The sequence below is a fragment of the Neopelma chrysocephalum genome, unplaced genomic scaffold (assembly GCF_003984885.1).
Source record: "Neopelma chrysocephalum unplaced genomic scaffold, ASM398488v2 Primary Assembly neopelma1_23, whole genome shotgun sequence".
NCBI lineage: Eukaryota > Metazoa > Chordata > Aves > Passeriformes > Pipridae > Neopelma > Neopelma chrysocephalum.
In genome coordinates this window covers 24,163,197-24,186,072 of record NW_020897691.1, presented here as the reverse complement: position 1 = coordinate 24,186,072, position 22,876 = coordinate 24,163,197, and the positions used below count along the sequence as shown (strand labels likewise).

The 22,876-nt window shown below is 44.5% G+C and overlaps 1 protein-coding gene across 3 annotated transcripts in view; it reads right to left on the bottom strand.

Moving 5' to 3' along the window:
• Positions 1–5,569: 5,569 nt before the first annotated feature.
• SGK1 (serum/glucocorticoid regulated kinase 1) overlaps positions 5,570–22,876 on the bottom strand; it is a 69,230-nt gene continuing 51,923 nt past the window's right edge. The window contains exons 1-12 of one of the 3 annotated variants that reach the window (XM_027690610.1): positions 13,632–13,964; positions 10,981–11,056; positions 10,470–10,545; positions 9,920–10,024; positions 9,376–9,459; positions 9,142–9,273; positions 8,748–8,860; positions 8,424–8,547; positions 7,987–8,082; positions 7,723–7,878; positions 7,533–7,622; positions 5,570–6,804 (exon numbers count right to left, since the gene is read on the bottom strand). In XM_027690610.1, the coding sequence (XP_027546411.1) occupies positions 6,637–6,804; positions 7,533–7,622; positions 7,723–7,878; positions 7,987–8,082; positions 8,424–8,547; positions 8,748–8,860; positions 9,142–9,273; positions 9,376–9,459; positions 9,920–10,024; positions 10,470–10,545; positions 10,981–11,056; positions 13,632–13,869 (1,458 nt within the window). In that variant the 5' untranslated portion in view covers positions 13,870–13,964 and the 3' untranslated portion in view covers positions 5,570–6,636. Of the gene's footprint in view, positions 6,805–7,532; positions 7,623–7,722; positions 7,879–7,986; positions 8,083–8,423; positions 8,548–8,747; positions 8,861–9,141; positions 9,274–9,375; positions 9,460–9,919; positions 10,025–10,469; positions 10,546–10,980; positions 11,057–11,164; positions 11,331–13,631; positions 13,965–22,876 lie in introns of those variants that run through there. The other 2 variants (XM_027690618.1, XM_027690601.1) reach the window with 2 other exon arrangements.

The window sequence follows — 22,876 nt, the reverse complement described above, 5'->3', positions numbered from 1 at the left end:
CTAGTCATCTGTGAACTATAATTTAAAAAGCCATGCTTTGGAAGTATGCTAGTCGTCACATCTGTTAAGCCTTCTACTAGCTTGCAGTGATGTTTTAAACAAATACAGCTTTTCTCTGCTAAATGTTTTTAATTGCTTGCAGGGCTTATCAGCATCTGCAGAGGTAAAATACTTCAACTCCCTAGTGAGCCGCATGATTTCCAGTTAGTTCTACATCTTTTGATATCAATCCCATGTGCCTGTGATGTGATCTGCTAAGTACACATTGATGGTGAGCAAAATATGCACATGCTGAATGATCATCTGAGGGGCAGGATAAATCTGTTTTAAGCATTTACAAGTCAGTGAAAACTCCATATATAGGCAATGGAAATAAACCATCCCCTCCAGAGTGCCCAACATCTCTGTTTAAGACAAGTGAGATCACCTGCTCCTTCTGGGTACCTGGAAAATTGCTGTAAAGAGAGACTAGGTGACATGCTCAGGTCTGACCCAGGCTGATCAAGTGATATAATTTCTTTAATTTAGCCATACACTGTTAACTGAAGTGTGGCTCAAGGTATCTCAGTGAAATGATATTCCATATTCAGTGCTGAATAAAATAATAATAATTGGCTAATCTCTTGTTAAGCAGGAATGGTTCTTAGAAGGTTTAGTCCAAGTCTGCAAGTTCATCATTAAAATACATCAGTATAATATAACCTTAGTACCAACGCAATGTCTGGAATTGCATGTACCTGCACCATCAACTTCTCTTTCTTGAGTTTAAGGATGGCATCTAGCCTGGACTATGCATGTGATCCCAACTCTGAAGCCAAAATGATTCTGGAGTACAGAGAAACTTCAGACCCAAATCCGGAAGCATAACTCATATTTGAGACCCTCTTTAGCATTAGTCAGTTAAGCTTGTCCCATAGTTTGTTTCATGGTCATTGCTTAAAAGAAGTATATGGATTATTTTTCCCCTTCAGAAGAGCTAGGTCTCGCCTATCATCTTTATTTCTTATTACAGTGTACAGTTCAGCACTGTCAGTCATTAACTACAGTTGTATGGTATATATTACTTCTGTTCAAATCCATACAAGGGTTATTTTTTGCATCTATAACCGAATTGATACAGAACAATTCTCAGCAGGAAGCTTCTCTGTATGGCATATACTTTGTACTTGGAGAGACATTAGTTGCACAGCTGTCTTCAGAGCAGTATGTGCATTTACCTGACCTAATGAGTTTATTTCCCCGAGAAAAGCAAAACTGGTAACTGACTGACTTACAATATATTGTTGAAGATATATAAGACTCTGTACTAGATTTCTACTTGCTAATAGACTATAAAGAATATTATATCTTTACAAAAGTAGATCTCTATAGATTTCAAAAGTAAGTATATAGATTTTTCTATACCAGTGTAGAAAATCTCAACGCCAAACCATTAGAGAACAACCATAAGAATAGATTCTAAAGAGCGGAGAGAAGGATGTTTACCAGTACTGAGAAAGTGGAATAAAGTATAAGAAGGCTTAGGCCTTATCCTATAAACCACTTATTTTTGTGCTTCATAAATTACATTCATAAAAGATTGCCTGAACTGTGGAATATCTCCTCCTCATCAACATGCAAGAGACCATTCACAGAGTACCGAGTTCCTCACATCCTTCCGCATGGGGAGAGATGATCTGGGGAACAGATCCTTACTGGATAAACAGGCCAAGGCTGTGCACCATTTCCTAAAAAGTCCAATATTTCCAAATAAGGAACTGCTGAAGGAGCCATGGACACAGTACCATGTTGTTCTTGCCTGGTGCTGCTTATCCAGCAATGCCTGCTGGAGGAGAGGGAAGGTGGCAGCACCCATTGTAGCACTTGGCAATCTACGCACCAGAAAACAATCTGGAGGGAACTCCTGTGGTAGCCGGGTGCATCTCAGAGGCAGGAGAGTCCAGACAAGGATGTTACAGAGAAGACTACATGTGACAGAAGGAAGCTTGGGCTGAGACCTGTACAGATTCAGGAACGAAACCCGTGTGTCACCGGGGTTGATGCCTGTTTGGAAGAGGAACTGGAGATGGGACATTGAAGCGTCATCTCCCACGCCCTCCTGTTCTGGGTTCTGACAGCCACCCCGAAGTCTCCTTTCCCCAGCGGGAGCCGAGCGCTGCCCGGCAGCCACCACAGGGTGTCACCCTCGGCCCGGGCGACTGGCTTCTCAGGGACCCGGTGGGAGGCGGCCCTGCCTGGGGCCGGAGATCCCGCGGCCCGGAGGGGCACTACCGGGGGAAGAGTCCGAGGGGACCCTGCCGAGCCTCTGCACTGGACAGTGCGTTCCGTCGCCCCGCTCAGAGGTCTCCACTCTTTCTGTTTTCCTCTTTTCTTTTACTCCAATACATGGAGCAGGAGGAAAGTCCCGAGTAAACAACAGAGCCCTGCTCTCTCTCCGAGGCTTGCAAACATCCGAAGTTGGAAAACCCACTTCACACAGCAGCAGGGGACGAAATGGACACGCATAAGGACTATATGCTGTCACTGCAGTGCCCGTACCTGTACAGGAAAGCCATAAGCTACCAAATTTCAGTCTCTCAAAGCAGAGAACTTTCATTCAGAGCCTGACCTGACACTAAAGCAATCTTCTGGACAAATTGTGTCTGACTCAAAACACAAATGCAGTAAATATCTGGATTAATTTTTTGAAGTTTTCTTTTTCAAATAGCAAGGTTTTTTCTTTTTTTTTTCCAACCCTAATTTTTTTTTGAAAGTTTTGGAACCTTTTCGCAGAAACTTTCCATAGACAGCATGTTCTAGACAGCATAGAAAATTTTAGCCCAATCTTTGTTGGTCTTGATAGCAGAAACTGTAAATGTGGGGAGTGTCAGAAACCATCTTTACTATAAGCCACCTCACTGGGGTAGAGCCACATGATATCACATAAACATCTGTAGATATGGCACTGCAGTTACATAAAAGCATAATGTGGTGCAGTATTTCATTTCACTTTTAGAAGAGTCCAGATGGGCCCGGATTCATCTCACCTACCTTTAGGTAACCCAGGTAAGATGCCAAATTAGGACCACTAGCCAAAGCTCTTTTCTGAGCAGCCTCCCTCATTTTTATCAGCTACCTGTAGAAATGTTTCACTGGAGGTGAAAAGCTGTACAAGAGTCTTGGTTTTTTTTTCATTAATTTTTCCCATCTGTTTATGAGAAGTGTACACAGGGTGGGCATAGACTACTTTTTAAGAACCTTTTGGGGGAGACACAGGTATCTCCTGCTTAACTTCTTTATGATACAGACTCTCCTCCAGCATGTTGAGTATAAGGAGCACAAGAAAAATAGTCACTAAAAAGCTTCTCTTATCTTTGTAAGGCTCGTGAAATGGTACATGGCTTATGGTAACAGAGATAAGTAATACAGACGAAACCACACGAGATGTCTGCATGTACATGTTTAAATGTTTATGCATGTATTATCAATACACTCCATATAAGGGGCATATGAGAGCTGAGGCATGCTCACCATACAGAATACAAGTTTTGTTGAGTTGACCACTCTGCTGAGTAAAGCTATCCAAGCTGGGGGCAGCTACAACATTGCTACCAGCAGAAAATGTGGGTGATTACTTCCATGTTAGAAATGGGTGAAATTAAACCACAGATTCAGCTCTTAGTCAAAATAACACATAACACCTATGTCAGCTGCGATTTCAGGAGTCCTAGCCATTTGCTTCTCAGTCCAGTGACTTTTCTCTAAGGGGAATATAGACCTTATAGACACAGAATTCCATAAAACAAACAAAACTTCAAGCAAACAAACCCAAAACCCAGCTGACTTCCACAGGCTCTTTCCCTACAGGCATGACCGTAATACATCAAAATCAGGGAGATTAAAATCATGGACAACTTTTTCCCCTTTTCTACACTAAAATAATTCAGGCAGCATGTGTTGAATATTCATTGCTAGCAGTTGCAGACTTTTGCAGAATGCAGTAGCTGCATAATGAGCCTACACACGGTAGAACAGTTAAATTAAAATCTGACATTGTTTTTTCCAAGTAACCCATTAAAGTAATATCCTACATCTTGGCAAATATGAAAAGCACCTGATGTACACCTCTGAGGCGATGACACTTCATACTTCTTCATTAATAATGATTCCAGTGGTTTTTTTTTCTTGAAAACGATAGACAGTATTTAATGCTTTTTTACCCTAGGACTGTAGTTCTCTGCTTCTGTTATCTGCAAGTAGCACCTTGCTCATGCATGAGACAAAGATAATGAGTAATGCACAACTTCTTTGCTTAGCAAGTACAGTTTCATTTTCCGCAGAGACAAATGACTACTATATATTTTAACATCTGTAGTCTACAAGTCATTGGCACTGAAGATGTTTCAGGAACATTACAGCAGTGGAAGACTTTGCAAAGCCTGTCAATACACTATTGAAAGAGTTGTGGAATGCATGAATTTGGGAGTTTGTTGGGAGTTTGAGGTGGCTGCATCTCTTTGAGATACTAAAGTGATCTGAGAGAGGCTTCTTGCCTAGTATAAGTTAGCATTTTTAGCTCCAAGTGTGGTCTCCCAGACAGAGTTTATAGCTGAAGCCATACACGTTTTTCTGTTCCTGCATCCAACAGATAATAAAAGATGGAAAATTACTGCATGCTTTTATCTCAGAAATGTAATGAACAGAAATACCACTCCTATTAAGAGATTTGCTTACACTGCTGTTACTGCAGCAGCCTGAGTAACAGTTGACTGACCAGCTTTTCTCAGCAACTGCTCATCTTGATTCTCTGAATTGTTAAGACCACCAACTGCAGTACCCAGTGGATAATGGGAGTTGTAAATAAGGTGCAGATGCCCACTCCCTCAGAGAAAAAAGCCGTCCATCACCCCACAAAAGAAACTGAATGGAATCATCCAGAAGAAGTGATTATCTTACTTCTTGGCTGGAAGTCCCTCTTGCAGGCCACCTGGTAGTAGTACACAGTAATAAAAAACTATTTAACAGCTCAGTTTTAGAGGAATAGTCAGTTTTACCCCATCTGCAAGCATATGATCAGTTGGTGAAACCCACTTCCTGAATACAGATTTTGGAACACTGGTAAATGCAGGGTGAATTCCACTGCCCCATATCACAGCAGCAATGTTTGATGCTCAAGGATGGACTCCCAGGTAGAGACTATTTCCATCAGCTTCATGACAACCTGCTTCTAGCATATGTCTGCAGCATAACCAGTGCTAAACCAGCTGCTGTCTTTGTTACCTAAGGACTTAATTCAAGTGTAGTTATGTTTTGCCCACACGAGAGAGCAGTACCTTCATTTTGCTAGAGAAACTCATTTTGAGGAAGTGCAAGCATTTGCACCATGTAAGAGCATCCACATCAATACACACCCACTCTAACAACCACAGTTAGAAGACCAAGTACTTTGCCAAGTTGTATCCATGGTAAGGCTTCCATGGGTACAGTTTGATGGAATAACCATCACACACCTAAGCAAAATAATCTTAGCTTATTTTTTTTTTTAGCTGGCTAAAGCCTTTGTTTTAAAATAAGACAGAGCTTATGGAAGTATTTTTCAGGATTTTACTGCAAACCAATGGGATTGGTCACAAAAAATATGATACATATAACCATGTTAATTATATTACATTACAATGATGGTATACATTACAAGTAAGTCTGTGAGTTTAAATATACATCTAGAGTTACAACTGAATGTACATATCTTTTTTACAATACATACAGTCAGGAATGAAAATCCCTCAAACCCCAAAACCATAAATAATGCCCGTTTTACAGATGATATCTTTTAAACTAAAAGGGGGGGGAGAAAAAAGGGAAAAAAAAAAGAAACCAACAGCTTTGACTGACTGCAGCTGGGGCATTTTGGTCCATAAAAACCCTTTCTAAAAATAGAAATCTTTTTTCATAGCAGCAATGCTTTCTTCAAGCATTTGGATACAAGTAATTGTGAGCCCATCTCAATAATTTTAGTTGACTGTATAGATTTACAAAAGAAATTTCAAAATTACACTTAATTTATCTTCCAAATATGGAAGAAACAAACAATGCCCCACATTGTGGTATCCTGCAAGTGTCACACTGATGCTATGTCCATCTGTAGCACGCAGACCTCACGCATACCATTTGTTCACATAGTAAACCCACATAAATGAACTGAGAAACACACTCTGCAACAGGGAAAGCTTTGGAGCTCACAAGATCTCATCAGAAAAAAAAAGGCACATTTCATAAAATCCTTATCACGTTCAGATAGATCTTCAGGCAAGGCTTTTCAAGCACGATTTCAAAACAGCTTGTTCTTACTCCTACGATCTGCCATAGCGGTCTATGGCAGCAGTCGCTATGGTTTTTCTTTCCAGGGAGACAGCACCACTTTGGGGGAAGAACAAATGGAAATGAAAAGCCTGTAAAGCTCATTTAGAGAGTGATGTGCTCTTCAAAAAAGCTTCCAGCAAACAGTGTAGTTGAAATTAAGGCTGCAAAGCTGCCACGGTGGAAATGTGCAAATTCTCTTTCAAGATGACTGGTCAACTGGCAGTTCCACCAGAAGGCCAAACAAAAAATAAAAATAATAGTTGTTATTATTATTAAAAAAGAAAGAAAGAAAAATGTTCACAAGAAGGAGTCCACGGGTGGGGCATATGAGAAGCCCAGAAAAGCCTCAGCGGCTTCTTTGACACTGGCGGTGATGAGGATGCTGTCTGGGGATTGGCCAATGGAGTTGGGGACTGGCTCATCTGTGAACTCCGGATCAAAGTGCCGCAGGTCACTAGGGCCGCTCTGTGGAAAGGGCAGAAAAGGAATTTAGACCCAAATGTTTTATGAGTGCACAGGTCAATTCAATGTGGAGACAAGCACCCTTGTGCAGAGACTCAGTGTTATCACCTCAGTTCCACTGTTTAACAGTCTTTAACAGTTTTAGTTTGACCGTTTGGGTTTTGTATCCTGCTGAATATTGTCTTACTAAAAACAAGATGATTCAATTTAGTATGCTACACTCCAACTAAGCTCATGCAACAGAAACCAAATGCAAACATGTCTCTTTGCCACACAGCAGTTTATGAAGCAGGACCTTGATCTCTGGGCTAGGTATTAAATGCAGTTTCTAAAATGCTCAGAAAATGAAAGAACAACCTCCATAACCAGGTTGCTCTCTTTTAATGTTAGTATCTGACAAGCCAAATGTAACTCTGCCCCTTGGGAACCTACTTGTTCTCTATACCTTACCTTCCCCTTTGGTAAAACAGGGATGCTGGTGATTATTTATAAATTGCCATGCAAGTGAAGCACATGAGACACCAAAAAAACCAACTAAATTTAGATTGACCATCAGCAAGAAGTCAGTCACCACTTATTTTTAACCTTGTTTGGACAGACACAGGGGAAGGAAAAATTGTGTTCCCCAAAGACAGCCATCCAGCCACTTCCCCCTGGCCCCTAGGCACCCCACAAAGACAAGCGGGAAAAAGACAATCTCCATACATTCTATAATTAGAAGTGATACGTACCACATTTGGGTTAAAAGGGGGTGTAATCTTCTTATTAATGAGATCATCCCAGTTAATTGGGGAGAAGAAGATGTGATTCTTAATCTCCATCTGTTACAGAGAGAAAAATAGATTAATTCAGACCCATGTAAACAGTATGGCCTAGTCATCCTCCCGCACTGCCTGCAAGCGCTGGCCAGTTTGCACTTACAAAGTCCTCCTTGGCGCCAAGCCTCTTTGTCCTGTCCTTCTGCAAGAGGCCTTCCAGGAGATGTCTAGCTGAGTTGGTAATATTTGGTTTCAGCTGCAAGGGTTTGTTCAAGATATTGTCATACATTTCTGCTGTGTTCCTGCTGTAGAAGGGTGGCTGTGGGAAAGAGAAAGAAGTTAATGAGGCTGATAGGCAGGCACAGGGTTTCTTGTGGGGAAAGGTTGAGTAAGCTAGTTTATCTGTCATGAAGGATTCTTTGCTTACCAAACCATAAAGCATCTCATACAGGACCGCTCCAAGGCACCACCAATCCACAGTCCGGTCATAGGGCTGCTTATGGAGAACTTCAGGAGCAAGATACTGTGAAAGAGAAGGGAAAGAGCAATGTTAGCCAAAGGGATCTTCACAGTTAGGAAAGCCTCTCCATTCTTGAATAAAAGCACCTTACTGAATTCCAACAATATCTAAATTAAAGGAAACCTACAAGATCTTTATAAACAGGGAGATGGCTTGAGCCCTGATCCTGCTCAACAAGCTCTACGTGTCCTACACGTCCTCACTGGCAGCCTTATACTACAAGGCCTGTAATAGCCCCTGCTGTATCTAACCAGCCATATGTATACACGGCAGGTACCAGATTTCACTGATGACAACAGCACTTGCTGTTGCTCTGCAAGCGGTGGGCTAAGGGCTGGCTGTACCTCCGGTGTGCCGCAGAAGGTGGAAGTTGTGCCATTGTGCTCTATGTTTTCTTTGCAGAGTCCAAAGTCAGTCAAGACAATGTGCCCCTGTGAATCGAGCAGGATGTTCTCTGGCTTCAAGTCTCTGCAAGAAGAGATGAAAGAAGACAAGTGGTCATTAGAGGAGACGTAGTGAGAAGATTTTAGGTGCAACTGTTTACAGAACTTCACTAAGCCACCACAGAATATTAAAAGTAATTCTGACTTCATACTGAGTTTAACTTTGTAATCCTTATTCAACAAACCACGTGTTTTTTTCAGCACAAGCTGAAAAAGGCTGCTTACCGATACACGATGTTCAGGGAGTGCAGATAGCCCAGTGCACTGGCAATTTCAGCAGCATAAAATCGGGCTCTCGGCTCCAGGAAGCAACGCTCCCTCTGGAGGTGGTAGAACAACTACAGGAGACAGAGAGAACAACGTTGTGTAAAGGGCCCCAAAGCCTGTTAACAATGCACTTAATTAGACTCAACATATATGGCAAGGGAGAACAATAGCAGGAAATGGCCTAATGATCCTTGGTAGTTCAAAACTTGGCAGGCAGAAACATTCAATCTACTAACTTCTGCCCCATGACTCTTCCCCTTGCAACTTTTTTTATTTAAAAGAAAGGGTGAAAATGCCTACCCTACCATCATGGACATGATAGGAAATACTATTAAATTTTCTTACTGCTTACCTCTCCACCATTGATGTAGTCCAGAACAAAATACAATTTGTCTGCAGTTTGGAAGGAAAAGTGAAGCCCGACCAGGAAGGGGTGTTTCACATTTTTCAGCAAGACATTGCGTTCTGACATAATGTGCTTCTCCTGAAAACATAAGAAATAATTATTGTTTAGCACACTTGCTTAGTAATAGAGGTAAAAATGTATTTGATGGACATTGCAATGGCATCATGAAGGGTAGCTTACCTCCTTCTTCTTCAGGATTGCTTTTTTCTGCAGCACTTTAACAGCATAGAACTGCTCTTCTGCCTTATGCCGTGCAAGGAGAACCTAAAAGTGCATAAAATTCCAGAACTGAGCAATACTGAAATACAGAAAAACTTGTAGACACAACCTGCAACAAGCCTTTATGTTAAATGCTGAGGACTGCCACATCCCTCTGGTTCAATGTGCAAGCTCTTTGCTGGAAATGCCTAACAGTGTTACCATTCTGGCAAAATAATCTAGCCCAAAGATTTTATGTCGTTTCTTTCCCTTCCAAAAGCAAAGTATATGTATTTTCCCCAGCATCAGTGCACTCCCCAGCGCTTTTATGACTCATTCAAATGCAGCATCCCTGCTCCCTCTCCCTCTCCAGCTATGCCGGGAGCCAGGCACTGGGCAGCAGGACATACTCTGATTTGGTTTAAATGACCACCATTCACTAAAAGTCAGTAAGAACCCCAGTATCTAGTATTTCATAGAAGAGCTGAAGAATAAATAAATTACAATGGAAAAAAGTTAAGCTTACCTTCCCAAAACTGCCTTTTCCAATCACTTTTAAGAAATGAAAGTCTGATGGCTTGGCATGTGGGTTGGATGATGGGCCAAGATTGATCTGCTGTGAAGGACTGGGCTAGAAAAATAGACAAACCACATTTATTAAAACAGTTTGGCAGTGAGTCTCAACAATGTATCTTTTTAAAAAATATATAAATAAAGTGACCTTGAAAATGAAGATTAGCCCTCTTCTTGCCACTAAAACTTTAATATTGACCTCTACCAGATACCTTTAACTATTAGGAACTGCCTCAGAAGAGCCTAACAGCCATAGCTTACTGAAAAGTTCTTGCTGAAGTCTTAGGCACATTTCACACTGAAGTAACAAATAATAAAGCTTTTTTAAAATTTCTTCTCCATGTTTGGAACAGAAAAACTTTCAGTCTAACCTGATTACTCTTTCCTATTTACATCAGTGTGCTATGAGCTGAACTAAAGTAATACTCATGATGCTTATTTTGACATACTTCTATTACTGACCGACTTGACGTTCTAAAAATGTCTGAGTAAAATCTACTTACCGGAGGAGAAGGATTAGCATTCATAAGTTCAGGCTCATGAGGCTGGGAGATTTTCAAGATAGACTGAACTTCAGGGCTGAAAGGATAAGAGGACACATGATTACGAGGGTTACCAGAGGCAGCAGGCAGATCTTTCCACCAGAGGGCAAGCACGTATCACGAAAAGAGTTTTGGTTGAGCCTACTACAGAAGGCAACTAAAACAACCTAATCGATTAAAGGCGTAAAATTAATCTAGAGAAAGTAAATTCCGTCAAGCAAATAAATTTACTTATATTCTAAATACATTACAAAATAGGGACGAGTCACTAGAAATCTCCTTTGACTTATCTGTCCCAAACCTTGCCCGCAAAGATCGTTGCCAAGTGAGTAATACCTCAACAAGACCAATTAACTCTTCCATAACAGTCATGCCGGAGGCATTAAAGTAAACAAACATTATTTTTAAACTAGACCTCGCAATACGTAATGATATTTGTGACTAAAATCCGCCCAAAATTCCTGATACTTACTGCTTGCATGCATAGGAGTTGGTGGCTATCTTCTGAATGAAGTCGTTTAGTCCCATTCTTCTCTGCTTCATGAAAGCTATAAAGTAAAAAAAGGACAAGGAAAGGAAAAACAAAATCGTTAAGCCACCCTATCAGAAAAATCGCAGTCCTTTGAGCATCTTCGAAGAAGCCCCCCGCTGCTCACCGATGAGGAGAGCCACCATCCCTCTCATCTTCGAGTAAGTCAAGGTAGGACCAGACGCCTCGGCTGCTTTCACGGTCATTTTGGAGAGAGAGGCGGATAAATAGCAAGAGTACGATATCACTGGCTCCCAGCACCGCACTGACTTGGCGAAGCACCCGACGGTGTTTAAGTGGCGGCGGTGATGGGCGGGACCGGGCGGGGCAGCGACGATTGCTCCCCCCTTCAACGTCCTTGGGGGGGCAGCCACTGGTCGCCTCCGAGGACGTCGGGAGGGAGGTGGCGGTGGTCGGGGGAAGGCAATTGTCTCTGCCTTTGCTACCTCCCTGCCTTAGGTGCAACCCTCAGGGGACCCCCCTACAGCACCCTCACCGTGCAGAGCATCCACGGGTAAATGTATCAAATCTTTTTTTTTTTTCGGACAGCTAACTTCGTAGCCCCATCTCTCTCTCTCTCTTTCTCTCTCTCTCTCCCCCCTTCCACCCCCCTTTTCTTTTGTATCCTGGCCCCACTTATTTTTGCGGTTATATAAAGTTTAAATCTGGCTCTGTCCTGGACAAGCACCTTTTCCTAAAGTGTGGGTGTACCCCCCCATCCCGCAGCCTGCATCCGCTCCCGGTCCCGCCGCCCGGGGTGAGCGGCGATAAGGGACGCTGACGTTTCCTTGAAGGAGCTGCAGTGACTCAGAAGAACAAAATTTCCTGCCCGGTATTCAATAAAACAAACAAATGTCCCTTTTGTGCACTGCCCTGATCCTGGCTGGGACATTACTGATAGGGAAAAGAAAAAAAAGTATTTTTAAATGCCCAAAAAGGGAAATAATAGGAAATAAAATCTGTCCCCTTAACTTGGAGGAGAGCGCAGAGATCTGCTTCTAGAAAAGGTGGGGATATGCCCGAGGGCTGGACAAGTGCAGTTACGGAGGAAAAAAAAGAGAAACAGCCCCGCTCCGCAGATTTTGTTTCTACTGTACGCGGTTATTTGGGAACACAGTGTACCCAGGATTTAATGGCTCAGTCGCTGCCTTGCGGGTGCACCGGGGGCACGTCAGGAGCGCTGGTGCATGCACGAAGCCCAAGGTTAAAGGTGCAGCCGGGGACCTCCTCCCGGGGGGGCGCGGGAAGGCACGGCGAGGGATATCACGGCCTCCACCTAGTCTCCCCTGCCGGGGCGCATTCCCGTTCGCAGCCCTGGCAGGGGTCAGGCGCGGCCGGGGCTTGCCAGGCTCCTGAGCCCTACAGGCAGCTGGAACTTTCCACCCGACGGGACGTTATTCATGCGCGTGTTTAGCCTCGCTGTCTGAGCGATGGGCGCTGGGCTGCGGCCAGCGACTCCAGCTGCAACCTGCCCCCATCCTCCCCCCCGCTCGGAGCCCGTCTTTTTGCTCTTTATTTTTTTTCTCTCTGCACCCGCTGCTGCTGCCTTCCCCCACAACCACTGCCGGCCGCTGGGCGGCATCCCTTGGCAGCTGCCTGTACCCTGCGCCTGGGGGGGGATGATGGCAAGCACCCCAGCACAGCAGGGGCGCAGCTCAGTCAAACGCTGCTGCTCACCCTGAACAGCAAGACGGATGACCCGGAATAAAGAGAGACCCCTCCTCGGCGAGGTGGGCACAGGTCTTTAAAAAGCGCTGCAAAGGCCTTATACGGAAAGAGCTCCGAGCCTCCGTATCCTTCCCGGAGCAGGGGGGCCTTGTCCGGCCCCGCCGTCCCGGTGTGGGGAAGTGGAAGAGAGCTGGCGCCAGGGAAGGATGGGGTGACGGGAGAGGCAAGGAAATGCGGGCAGCGGCTGGCGGGACCTTACGTTCTCCCACTTGTTGTTTTCCTCTATTGCAGAGGGAAACTACCACTCTCACTATGTAAGTGGACAACAAAAAAAAAATGAAATATCCCACAATAAAATAAACAACCCGCCAAAAATGCTTCATAAATTGGAATAGACACAGCCAGTTTCCTCTGCCCCTTAGGCGCTTTCAGAGCGCTGCTGTTAAAATTCATCCGCAGTTTGGAGAGTTGCCCTCCCCTGCCCGCTGCCCCCCTGGCATCCCCCTCCTGACTCTACGACGCTGGCCCCCGGCACACTCCTGTCAGCTGAGCGCAGAGGCGAGCGGCTCCCAGCCCCAGGGCAGGCTCCGGTAAAACCCACCCGTTTTTCTGCTCAACTTGCCAGGGGCTGATACCCACTGCCCTCCTCCCCGCTCAGCTGCGGCCCCCCACGCTGCCCCCAAGCGCCCCCGCTCCAGACGGCTACACCACCGCACTCGCCCCGCTTCGCGTCAGTCTTTTTGCAAGAGTTCCGCTGCTCTCTCCAAGTCACCTGGCCTCTGTTCGTGTCATTCGCTGCCTCGGCTGCACCCTGCACGCAGCCGGCTGTATACCCCGGTGCACCGCTGCGTGGGGACCCCGCTGCTGGACGGGTTATTTTCCCCGCAGAGAACAGTCTTCCTGCCAGGGCAGAGCGGTGAACCCACCTTTCAGCGACGACTTCTCCTCCTTGCCCCTCATCTCGCTGTCTGCCGGGACCCCAGGCGCGGCGCGGCGGCGCGGCGGCTGTGGCTGCGCTCCCGTTCCCGGCCGCTGCTGCAATCCCGAATAACTTCCCTTCCTGGCCAGGCAGCCTGCAGGCAGGAGGGAGGCGGCGAGAACGGCGAAGCCGGCCGGCGCTCCCACTGACCCCTTTATGGACGCAATATCGAGGGCGGCTGACATGCGGGAGAGTTATAAAGTTCAGCACGGGCCGCCCCGCACACTCTGCCCCGTTGCAACATCACCTTCAAAATTACTGTAATCAGCGCGCACACACACTCACAGGCACGGGCGGGGAGGGGCGGGGAGGCCGCTCCGGCCCTCCCTGACCTGCCGGCAGCGGCCGGCCCTGCCCCACCGAGGCAGGCGCTGCCTGCGCTCCCCAGGCGCGGTGCGAGCAGCCGCGTACCCAGGGCGCGGGTCCCGCACCGCCCGCCGCCGGGGCTCCGCGCCAGGACCGGCAGAGAGAGCCGAGGCGGGGGCTGCCGCTGCCGGCGGGGGGCGCGGGGCTGTGGCTGCCGGCCGGATAGCGCCGGGGCGGGACCGGCGCCCCGCTCCGACCTGGCACCCAGCGCCTTCCGGCGGCAGCGCCCCGGCGGCGCCCCCCCACCCGCGCAGCATCGCTCCCCCGCCGCCCGACACTGCCCGGCCCGGCGCCGCCGCCCCCGGCCGCGCCCCGCCGCGGGGACCCCGTGTCCCTCCGCCCTGCACACACCTGCCGGCTCAGGACCCTCGCTCCCTCACCGCGCCGGAGGTGCCTCGCAGCAGTGACGTTCTTAATGTGGAAGGGAGGAATGCCTCCCAAAGGGCGGAATATTATTATTTTGTTAGTTACAATTCACGCAGCGTTTTAGGGTCATGAGCGGGGTTCTCAAAAGCCCGGGCTTGGGCTTAAGAGCCTGAGTGTCCTAAGGTTGCGTTTTAAAACTTTTCCCTACAGCGATAGCGGCGAACTCCTTAACAGTAGAAACGAGCGAGAGAACGCAAGCGAGGAAAAGGTAGCTGAGACTGGATGTGGCACTTAATGCCATGATCTAGTAACCACGGCGGTGTTGGATCAAGGGTTGGACTTCATGAACTTGGAGGTCTTTTCCAAGCCGGTTGATTCTATGATTCAACGATTCTCTTACTCCAAAGCCAAGTCTTATAGAAAAGCATCAGACATTGTGAATTTCCCAATACATTGCGTTAAGAATTTGTGTAGTCAGTGGGTTAGGACTCTACCACTAAAAAGTAAATACAGGAGAACAATCAAAGAATTATGGTGATGTTTCACACTTACGTTACTTTTCTACCGCAGACTAAAAAAATGACAAACTGTCCTGAACTTCTAAATTTATAGTTTCTCAAAGGAAAGTAAATAAAAAGTAAAAGGTGGACACTGAAAATGAAAAAAGGAACATGAGACTCCACAGATGGAATATTAAAAGTTTAGAGAACTCTTTGCCCCAGGATGTGTGCACTCCAAAATATGGATGGGTTCAAGAATGGATGGACAAATCAATAGGAAAAAAACACCCAGGATTTGACTACAAAGGCAGCATGTCTGACCTGGAATGTTCCTGGACCACAAACTCCTGTGAGCCACAGCTGGGTTGGATCATATCACTGTTCTTTCCCTTTTCCATAGTGGTGCAGTGTTAGGTAGTGCACTGACCAGCTAACCCAGTAACCCAGACTGACCTGCATAGACCTTGGGCCCATACTAGCATTCTGACAGTCTTATGTTGCACTTTGGAGTGGCATGATAGTGCTTTATTAGTCACAGTGTTTAACCAACTCAGAAAACCCGAGGAACTGCTGATTACTGTCAAGAAGGAAGAGAACGGAATTGATTTGTAACCTAATATAAATTTAATATAAATATAACCTAATATATTTTGACTCTACCAAGTAACTGTATTCCATGTAAAAGTAGCACTGAGTAAACAGATGCTCATCAAGCTCTTCACCGTATCAGCATCCAAAACAGGGCCCCGCTGCCAGGCTGTGAGAGATGCAGAAAGACACAGAGTCTGCTGGAACAGTGGGTGACCTAGGCATGGGGCAGAGCAGGCACAACATACTGGCTTACTGGTATGGGTTACCCCAGGGGCCTGCTGACACAGACATTTTGGACATGCCTAATGTAAAGCCACGGTATTGCTCAGTGCAGTTCAAAGCACATTCAGCAGTAGCTTGACTATGTAAATTCATCTCCCTAGAAAAGCCTTGCTGTTTGGAGGGCTTCTTCATCCATGGTGGACAGACAGATGTTAGTTCTGCCTGGCAGTGTTTAATTTATGGGACACACAGAAACTTCTCCCTCTTGCCCTTCAAGAAGGTCAGAGACTTCAGCAGCCCACATGGTAACTGGAATCTCTGAGTTCTTTTCTGACTCTGTCCTGGTCCTCATTGTCTAATATGGAATTCAGTGCCTCAATCCTTCAGAAAATTAATTCTCTGGTACCTTCTGAACTTCAGTTTGGCAATGAATTCAGTGCTGAATGAATGAATTCCTGCTTACTTATCTTGCTGAATCAAGATGCAACAAGTTCCTAAAATTACTTGGCTGACTCTGGAAGGAAATTTTTCCAAATTCTGCAAATATTTTCATCAGCATTTGGCTTTGGCCTAATTAAAGGAAGATGGAATTCCAGCTTTGGACTGTAGGAATGACATAGCCCCCAAATACAGAAGATGATGGCACTCCTAACAGCATCTGTCTTCTGAAGCGAAATCTCAAAAGCTTTTATTTTCCTCCTGTAAATCCCCAACAAACAAGTCTCTGACCTTGTAATTAAGTTTCATGTGCAACAGCCAAAACTTTCAGTCAAGACCTTCAGGCTACCCCCACAAATGATGTCTACGAGTAGCAGCAAACATAAGGAACTGAATAGCAGCTTTAATAACAATCCCAACAGAGCTTTTTAAATCAGCTTTCGAATGCTGTCAACAGGTCTGCTAGACATTGTGTTGACAGGAGGTTTATTGACTGAAGCCCTTATTGATCTGGAAACATCTAATTGATTTCAGTGTCATATTTTGCCAAATACAAATTTGAAACATCTTTTATTTTCCTTTTCTGATGCTTACGGAGCAGGTTTACTGCATTGTCATTAAGAGGCTTTAGTGCCAAGGGATTACGCTCGCAGGATCACAGAGTGATGCAGGGCTGTGCTGAGAAAAAAGTAATTCCCATCCTTGTAGAAAGCAGTGGAAAATTACAGCATCCTTTATATGAACTGACCTCTAGTTAGAATAGCTGATAAGCAATGCCCTGACCTCCACTTTTTTTCCAACACTGGATTTGACTCTAACAGAGTTGTTGTCATTGTGACTATATGAACAAATGTTGCAGGTATTTTGGCCCATAGCAGCTAGAGTGAGGTGACTGAAGAAAAAGCATATTTGTATGCCTTCCCCTGAGTGTGCCACCCCAAGGCTCATAAAAGTCCTTGAAATATTGCATAACCTCTCCAGCTTAGAGTTCTCATAAAATGATGTTGAATGACAGATACTTGAATTCATTATTATTGTTATGAACTTAAAATAATTTACTGTGACTGCACAGAGATTGGTCTTATCAGAACTGAATAGTGCTAGTATGGAAAAAAAAGTGAAAACATCTGATAGAAAAATGATAAAAAAAGGATACATGAGAAAAATGAAGATTTTTAGTGATGCTGTAAGTTCGGTCTGCTAACTCTTGTACTCAGATTTTTTCTTTCAAAATTTTAGATTTTGAAGCATAATAGCAGAAATGCATTTAGGCATCTTCTATCAAGGATGTAATCTGAACAAGTTTCCCTGCACATCTTGAATGAATATATGTGCTGAAACACAAATATTAGCTGAACTAACCTAGCTATGGGGGTCGTCTCTTTTATCTCTTTTTCCCTTATCTCTTCATCTAGTGTTCTACTAGGTGTTTGCTACCATGATGTCTCAATGTCTTTTATGCATATACAAAACCCCCATCATCATCATCATCATCATCATCATCATCATCATCATCATCATCATCATCATTGTAGTTCATTATCTTAAAAGAAAGATCTCTTTAAGCCTGTAAGTCCTCCAGCAACCTTGGAGATAAGGCATCAAATGATGTAAACAGTGAGCAAATTTGTCAGAGAGGAATTTTTGCTAGAGAAATGTTCAGCTGGCTGCTAACTCAAAACAAAAACTTGGATTCTTGGAGATTTAAAGACAGAGACCTGCTAAAGGGAGAATCACACTGCCAGGTGTTAATGCTTTTCCTCTTGGTGATACCACCATATCTCTTGCCATTATGTTGACTGCTTCTATATTCCTTATTATTTGTAGGAGATTTTCTTTCAGGAAGTGTTAAAAGGCTTCTTGGGCAGAAGGATGTAAAACATGCATGCTAGACAGGGCTTTATCTATAGTGATTTGTGTCTAGTGATTTATAATTTTAGGAGATATTTGCTATGTTTATCTGGGTCCATTGCAGGACTCAGATAAAAGTAGGGTTATTACAGTATTTCTGAGGGTAGATTAATTAGTCTAAGCTAGATGGCAAGGAAAGAATTGTTAATTTTGCCCTAGGTAACTGGTCCATTCATAATATATTTACCCTCATTACATTTTGGTACTTAAGTTAGACATATAGCTACCAAAGGTACCCTCCTTGGTCAGAAGAAACAAATAAGTGCCCTGAAGTCCATCTGTGGCCTGAATTATTAGGCAGTGTCTAATGTTTAGTTGAAGGAATTTGGTCCTGAAACCCAGAGATAGGTAGAAGCTTTTCTGAATTGCAGGTGATTTTTTTTTTCTTTTTTTCTGGAGCTTCACGTGTAAAATATATAGAATTGCTTTAGAGGATCATATTGTCAACATAACTTGAGAGCTGGTCATTTAGTTCCAGATTTATATATATTTACATATAGAGAAAAAAGTCCTGTGGCAAATTTAAAAACCATACATATGGTCAGAGATTTCTGACCTAACTTCGTCCAGTCTCCTTATGGACCTGGAAGAATACTTGTAACATTGGTATAACACACCATGGTTCTCCTCAAGGATGGATTATATACATCTTGTCTTCCAGCTAGCAGCCCTGCGTGGTTGTATATTACACTGGATATACAAGCCATACCAGTTTTCTTGAAATTAATTGACATTATCTTGCCTTGCACTGTGCCTGATATCATCTCAGACAGATGTGAAACTATTAGTTCTATTTTACAAAAGTGGGAATTAAACCACAGCATAGACAGTATGTCTCATCTGAGGGAAGTCTGTGGCAGAACCAAAAATTAAATGCAAAGTTGACTTTCTATTATTCTAGTATCTGGATTAAGATTGTGTACAGCAATATATATTCCATATCAGCCAACCTTATTTGTGTAATTGCATGTGTTGTGAACAGAAAATTTGGGTTGTCAAGAGCCAGAGCAGGTGGTGCAGGCATTTGCAGTACCTTGGAGGAATGCTGCCGAGATATCCGATATTACTATAGCCCTGGTTCTCTTCCCATCAGGAGCTATCCATTACAGTGAAAAATGACGGACTTTGAACACTGACACCTAAAAGGCTGTTATTCAAGAAAGGATCAGAATCCAAATTTGGGGAGAAAGGAAGGAAGTATAACCATATCCACATTGAACAGGCAACTTGTAGCATCACCTGCCACCATCCAGCATGTTGGAAATGCCAGGAAAGTGCTTTTCCCACAGCACATGATCACCACAAAGAATATTACTGGAAGACAAAGGAGTCCCATAGCTGTTTAACAGGCAGACCCAGAAAGAAAAAACCACAAACATCTCCAGCACTAATTTCTGTTTTTCACTTCCAGATGCCATTTTTGAACCTGCTCAGTCATTCACAGCACTGTCAATCTCTTTGTAGTATTCCAGTTAGTCCAAATTTTTTTAACACCTTAAGCCCTAGAGTGAATTGGAAACCTTTGATATGCATTTTATTTACTTTGCCAGAAGCTGCCTTTACTTTTTTGTTAATGTTTTCTGTGATTCCACAAAGAAAAGCTTATCTTCAGGCAGCCAAGCTCAAGTGTTTTGTCCATAGGTTTACTAGACTTCAGGGCCAAAAGAAGTGGCTGGAACATCTAACCTGGCTGTCTGTGTATTTGCTGCTATGTATATCAGGTCCAACAACTTTACCTCTGAGGCTTCTTGTCTCTTCCTCTTAACTCAAGTTTAAATACCTCCACATTTTCATCCAATTCAAGGATTATATTTGGGAGGTTTGACAAGCATAGACACCCACCCGTGCATAGTCGTGCAGTGGACCACAGGCTGCGGGTATGTGACCTTTCCAACCTTCAGCAAGAGCTTCCTTGCCCCAATGCATCTGCATCTACTCATCAGCACCCACATGGTGGGTGTTACCAACCACTGGATCAGCTGGCAGATGTCCATGTGGGAGCTCCCACTGACTTGCATTAGTCAGCCAGGTGATGAGCACCTGGGCACAGCCTCTTCAGCTGGCACAGCTGAAGCTGGAGGCAGATGCGTATCCCAACCTGCTTAGTCAGTTTGAAAGGCAAACTGTAAGCACAGTGCCATTGATTACATCCATTGACTGCATTCTTATTTTAAACTCCTGAAGACAAGAAGAATACAGATTTGGAAGTGTGCCATGCTCCAAGTGGTTGCTTATACTACTGTGATGCTCCCATCAGAACCTTGTAATAGAGTATTTTTTTCAGAGAATACTTGCATGCAGAAATGGGGTAAAGCAGGTCTAGTATAATAGGTTACTGGTGAATGCAGTGTGACTGGTACATAATTCTCAGTGTGAGGCTAATTTCTATACCTTCAGTGAGATCAACACAACACCTCTCTGCCTAGCTGAATATCATATATTGATCCTTCATACAAGACAGACTTAATAATGCTGTAAAATTTTCTTTTTTTTTTTAAAAGCAAGGACACGAGAAAGAGAATCAACTGCCTCAACGCATTTTTAATAGGACATCAGAAAAATTAACTCCTGAAACTCTGATGTGTTGCAAATGTGCCTCAGCCTGCTGCCATATAGGAAACATTACCAAGTAGCTTGTATTTTGTTGACAATGGTGCTCTTTAGAAACATAGATAAAGTGACAGGTGAAGAAACTGAAGCATAAAGAGATTAAGCAAAGTACTTTCCCGTGAGATAGGGAATCAAAAACAAGACTTTTGGCCTTCAGTGTTGTACTGCTCGTGTGGACAGATGAGCCACTGAGGGAAAATGTATAGTTTAAATGCAGAAAGACTAAGCATAATTTAGCTGCCAATGGCAGCTTTAGTCACTTGCAAAGCATAGGACCATAGACTTCTCTGCAGTTACAGGGAACTCTGTTACTAGTGCTATTATTCATTATTTTCACTTAGTAATGATTTTCACTTATGCTTGTTTTTTATCCAGAGCTCTTTAAAGCCTCACACAGGCAAACATTAACAGTGACATTTTATAGAATGAAGAGATGGGGAAGTTGGATGACTTGGGTCATTGTCATATGATGAGCCTGAAATAGAATAAACATTTGTAAAGCTTGTGACTTTCAATCCCATGCTCAACTCATTGGACATGTAGTCCACCTCCTACGAAGCAAAACTTGACAGCAGTTTTGCTCGTTTGCTGACTTACCCAGACTAACTGATTCAAAACAACTATCAAATCACAGGTCAAATCACAGCTATTGTACTATGAATCAAAATCAAATGCCATGTTGTCATGGTTTGAAAAGGCCCAAAATCCAATTCTGATTCCTAGCCCCCCACCCACATCTCAACCCCATGTGAGATGGGTTTTCCAGACAAAAACACGAGACTCAATATGGGGGGAAAGGAATATATTACAAGACTATACAAATAAATACTTATACTATAATACATTGCATACAATCTTAACTCTATATCTATCTCTACCATGACAATAATATTTACAATGGGCCAAATCTCTTCTCCCTCCAAATAAAAGTCCAGGAGAGAAGAAGAAGAAAAGACCCCTTCCAGTCTCTGAGCAGCAGGTCTCTCTCTAGGCAGCAGGTTCTCTTCTTCTCTTCCAGGCAGCAGTAGTAGTTGCTGGCTCTCTGCCAGCACACACGAGGGGGTCTCCAAGCCCCTCGGCCCTCCGTCCTCAAAACGGGGGTCTTTCCGTGGACTACGTAACCCCAGACAAGGTCGCATCACCACGGTCATATCACGAAGCACCGGGGTCTTCGTGACGGTCTGGTATCCTCAGGGGAAATCAAGCCCCTTCACAGAGCTTCTGTGCTCTGACTCAAAGATGGCTGCCAGCTTCTCTGAAGCTGCAGCAAGGAGGGGGGGGAAGCCCAAGGTCACCCCCTCCACACACATTCCTTGGCCGTCCTGCCTTATCTCTCAGGAGGCCGGAGCTTCTCAGCTCCTCTCTGTAGTGCATACTGCACTTTAGGACTCCTCTCAGTCCACCACCCCCTCCTCTTTCTCGGAGGGGTCTCTAGCGAGTTCGGGGGTTTTGGTTTGTCCAGTTCTTACCCCACGAAACTCTGTTCCTGCTGCTGGCTCGGTTCTCTTCCTGCTGCTGCTTCTTCCTTCTCCTCAGACATCTCTGTGTCTTCCATAGCTGCATACCGGCATCTGCTGCTTTTCTGGTCTTTATCAGTTGGCTCTTTGCCACTGTTCTTCGGACACTACTGTCTCCGCTGCTGCTCCCAGCGTCTCCCACTGCTCCTACAGGGGAGAAACTCCCCCAGCTTCTCAGCCACAGACACTCAGCTCAGCTCCGAGTCCCTGCAGCCCCCCAACCGGGGGCTGAGGGAGGAGCAGAGGCCCCCAAGGGGCCGGAGCCCCTTCTCCTCGTGGCTCACCACAACATGGCCACCTCTTCTTCTAACAACAAGTACCACTGCTTCTTTTCCGGTCTCCAGAGATATGTTTATATTTTGCAGGAGCACTGATTGGGTCAAGCCCCAAGGGTCACCACCCCCTCGGGGGTTACCACTTTCAGCTTCAGGGGGAAACCTGGTTCAAACCACTACACGTGTTCTCCCAAGTTTCAAGAAGTTTGCAAGTAGCACACTGTTTTTGACTTGTTCCAGTATTTTGAGATCTTAGTGCTTTTTATAGAAAGATAATGAGCAGAGAAAAGAAGGGAATTTCTCAAAAAGGAAGAAAATCTGTTTGTGCCAGTGTTTGAGATATGAAAGTATGACATACGCAATGAGGTGCATATGCCAGATTCAGCTGCATAGTAA